Genomic DNA, 4,434 nt, shown 5'->3' with positions numbered 1-4,434 from the left:
CCTAGGGCCCCTAAATTCTCAGGGTTGGCCCTACGCGCGAGAGCAATCCCATGATGGGTGATTCATTGAGAAGTTCTCGTGTGAGTTCCCAGAAATAAAACCGTGAAGGCGTGATTGGGGCCCAAAATGGACAATATCGTGCTACGATGGAGTCGAGTCTAGGATGTGGTGGGGGCTCAGGCCGAGATGTGATAGAAAACATGGTTATAAAGATGAAGCCATTGATCCTTGCGAACAAAGTAGTAGTCTTCTACTTCCAATACCTCTCAATGAACTCTACTATTGAAATAGGTTTGTAGTTTTCGTGAGTTTCACTTGGTATGGAAAGAGAAATTTTTCAATATGACCAGTATACCAGATGGTACACCACGTGTCATTATACAAATGGTGGGATATGTGTGTTAAAAAGTTAATAACTTAAAAAATAAAATTTCTCATCACTTATAAAAAAAATACGTGGTATACCCTCTGTGTTCCAGTCACAATGAAGAATTTCACGTATGAAAGCAATGCTCTTAGGTTATATAGCTAGGGTTTCAACCAATTCCTCCTTATTATCGGAAAGGATATCAACCCAAATCATATCTAATCAATTAGAGTCCTATCATGACTCTTATTCCTTGTATTTACTTAATAAAGGTCCATAATTGATTGCATGTAATTAAGACTCCAATATGTTTATTTGCTGAAGGTACCGAGAGTCTTAGAGATTTCATTAACTTAATTGTCAAGTCAACTATTCTCTCAATCATTCTTGGCATAATTCATTGTCATTCACAAAATGGTTTTCAATTGGTATGCAGAATGTTCTTCAATGATGCAATAAAAGCCACTTATTACATCCAATACCTTGCTTCTAGAGTTAACTGCAACTATTTTAAGTTCATTAGTTCGTTTCCATAAAATATTAGAAGCCTATGAGATTCAATGACTCAATCGTCACGATGCCGGCTGCCTATTTGAAAATGGGAGGAAAGGAATAGTTGACGTTTTTTTTCTTTCTAAACTCAATTTATCCATGTAGCAGATTGGAATCCTAATTGTTTCGAAAATGATGTTTTGCACAATATGTATATTAAAAAATGCACAAATCCGAGACCACGTTGATTTTTCTTTTGCGTTAAGCCAGTAGCCATGGCAGTATGTCTGCCTCTTGCACACGAGTTCGATTCTTCTTTTCCTTAGATTAGAGTAGTTTCGAGTAATTAGAACTATCACTTGTACAAAAAAAATTTAGAAATGTAATAGTAGTACTTATTTTTACAAAAGATGAGTTGAACTTTTAGAGTAAGCAGTTTTTTACATATTTCTCTCTCTAAAGCTTAAATTGCTGTTACTTGTGTCTTGTGGAGAAGCAACAGCAGATTCACCTTCACATTCTAGTAAACTTTTAACTACTGAATCCATGGTTGGTCTTTTGCTCTTCTCTTCCTCCACACAGGAAATCCCAATCTCAACCATCTTTGCCGCTTGGATCCTGCTGAACTGCCCATTCAGCCTTGGATCCATCATATCCTCGATCCACAGATCTTTCCCGCATTGAATTTTCCGCTTCGCTACCCTCACGAACCTTGTCAACTCCGTCTCTAGGTCATCAGTGTCCTCAACTACCCAACTTGAAAGGCGAATGCCCTTCACTAACTCTAGAATTACCACTCCAAAACTATAAACATCCACTTTTGCAGTGATCGGAAGGTTCTGAGCCCACTCGGGAGCCATATACCCTTTCGTTCCACGAATTTGAGAAATAACTGAGCTCAGGTTGCCTCTCTGGGTTAACTTTGCTAGCCCGAAATCTGCAATCTTTGGCTCGAAATTTCCATCTAGAAGTATGTTCTCGGGCTTCACATCACAATGGATAACCCATTCTAGGCACTCATGATGAAGATAGGCTAAACCCTTTGCTATTCCAATTGCAACTTTAAACCTTTCTTGCCATCCAAGGAAATTTATTGGGGGGAATAGGTGCTTGTCCAATGAGCCATTTTCGACGTGCTCAGAGACGAGGAGTTTGTGCTTCTTATCGGAACAGAATCCCCAAATCCTCACTAGGTTCATGTGATTAATTTTCCCAATTGTGCTGACTTCTGCCCAAAACACTTCTTCACCATGGTATATGTCCGCCAGTTTCTTCACGGCCACCACTCTTTCGTCCGCCAGAACGCCCTTGTACACAGCACCTGAGGCCCCTCTTCCAAGCTCTTCCTTGAAGTTTTTGGTTGCTTTCTTGAGCTCAGCGTAGCGAAACTTTCTAAACTGACTCGAAATTATGTGATATCCATCTTCCGTTGGAGCTGCTGCACTGTGCCTTCGGAAAAGTAGCCACCAGGCCGAAGCTATGAAAAGAACTTCAAGTGCACCAATTGCAAAAGCAAACCAATACATATACACCCATTTTACCCTTCTCACGGTACTTCCATACATCGAAGGAACAACCTTTGTTACATTCTTCCTGCACGTATTTGAGGCATTGAGATTGACGGGCTGCGATGTTTTCACACTACGAGGCAGTCTTATGTACATGCTCCCCGGAAAATTTGGAGACTTGTACCCATTGAAAAGAGCACTCTTTGTAAAACATTTCGCTTCTGTTATCCTATAACTAAATCCTTCGCACCGGAAATCATCCAAGCAGAGATTCGTGCAATTTTCGAACGTGGTGGGTTCGCTATAATTGAGATCAAAGCCATAGAAATCTACTTGCTCAATCTGCACGAATTTCTCTTGCTGGGACCGCAAATACGAACGATTAAACATAGGCTTGCAACCCTCTTTCCAGTCACTTGTGTCAGCTACTTCGTAGCCAGGAGGGCACGAGCATTTTGGCTGCGGCGTGTTAATACAAATCCCATTTCTCCCACAGATCCCATGCACCTTACACAGCTCCGTCATGGCTTCCCAGGTGACCACCCACAACCCTGTCGTGCTTTCTAGGCTATAAAGCCTGAGGTTTCCATCATAATCCATCGTCAACCGCCTTTTCGCACTTGAACCCGCGTCGGAAGCTGTGAATTGCAGTTCATCACTGGACAAAAAATTCCCCAATTCATCCAAAACAGCAACCCTGCTGCTGTTGTAGTTTGTTCTACCGCCGGCGAAAACGTTGTAATCCGGATCAGGCCAGTACAAGCTCGAAGTGTCAGGGCCGTCGAACATGAGCTTCAAAACATTGTCATTGTCGAAAGAGAAGCTGAAATAGCCGGTCCCAAAAGTGCCTTTTCCCAAAGTAGATATCAGCTTCTTGCTCTTTGTAAAGGGTTGGTTTGGAAGAAGAGTGTGAGTTGGAATATCAAAACTCTGCCACAGAACTTTACCTCGCTTGTCTTTCAAGACAAGGTTGCCGGAATCCAAAAGCACCGCCATGTCAGCTCTGGAGCTGCTGGAGTTCACGTTGGTCCCCCAGACGGCTGTGCCATCGACGTCCGTCAAGACCATGGCGCCGTCTCGGCGGAGGGAGAGTCTGGAGCCTAGGCCGTTGACTGGTCTGTCTCTGTTGGCCGTCCAAACAACAGCTCTGTCTATGGATTTCGTAAACCATATAGAAAACCAGAAAGCATTTGTGCCTACACCATAGAAACCACAAGTGAAGGATTCATCCGGGGATGTTAGGAAGTCGGAATCGTCTTGGACGGAGATCGAAGAGCCTCTCGAAAGACGGTTTCGGGTTTTCGGAATTGCAGAAGAAGAGTGGGAGAACAGAGTGATGAACGCAAAGGTAAGAAAACAGCGAACATGTTGGTGCTTCATTTTTTTCAAGTTTGGTGAATAAGAAAGAGGGAAGGGCATCAGAGTATACATATTTACCAATACCAATGGGAATCGGTTGTGTTCGAGTTTACCTACGACCTCGTGTCAAAGTGTGACCTGATGCAAAATATAATACAAAACTTGTACTATTCATCGATATGAAGAAAGAATCCGGATTCTTCCCGGATCCTCTCACAATTTGTGAGGATTCTAATTATCTATAAATCATGTTCGTTCATCGTATAATTAAAAATTATATTAAATATTTTTATTTAAAATTAAACATAAATAATACTTGATAAAAATTAACTACATAATTAACTACATGATATACAATGAACGAACACGATTTACAAATGTCTAGAATTATGTTGGATGAAGAAAATTATTGTTTCCATGAAGAAATTAATGGTTCCGCGTGCAACTTAAATGCCCCAAGTCGGAGTCATCAATTCACATCAGACATTGTAAAAAGAAAATTAATTCTGCTGTTTCCGTGAAGAAATTAATGGATCCATGTGCATCTTTAGATGCCCCTAGTCGGAGTCATCTATTCACATCAGACATTGTGACAAGCTAAAAGCACCTTTTGGGGCACAATAACTCATCTTGCCGTATCCTATAAGATAGCAACGTATTTAGGAAATAATATTATGAAGATCAATAAGAATAATACGTGTAGTGTTT

The 4,434-nt window shown here is 41.2% G+C and overlaps 1 protein-coding gene across 1 annotated transcript; it reads right to left on the bottom strand.

The window, feature by feature from the left end:
* Positions 1–1,218: 1,218 nt before the first annotated feature.
* Positions 1,219–3,868, bottom strand: LOC103418865 (putative receptor protein kinase ZmPK1). The gene has a single exon (XM_008356974.4). It carries the CDS (start codon positions 3,796–3,798, stop codon positions 1,300–1,302), a length of 2,499 nt encoding a protein of 832 aa, XP_008355196.2. The 5' UTR covers positions 3,799–3,868; the 3' UTR covers positions 1,219–1,299.
* Between the last annotated feature and the right edge of the window lie 566 nt (positions 3,869–4,434).

Source organism: Malus domestica, chromosome 04 (assembly GCF_042453785.1).
Source record: "Malus domestica chromosome 04, GDT2T_hap1".
In the NCBI taxonomy this organism is placed as follows: domain Eukaryota; kingdom Viridiplantae; phylum Streptophyta; class Magnoliopsida; order Rosales; family Rosaceae; genus Malus; species Malus domestica.
This window is presented reverse-complemented; position numbering and strand designations above follow the sequence as displayed.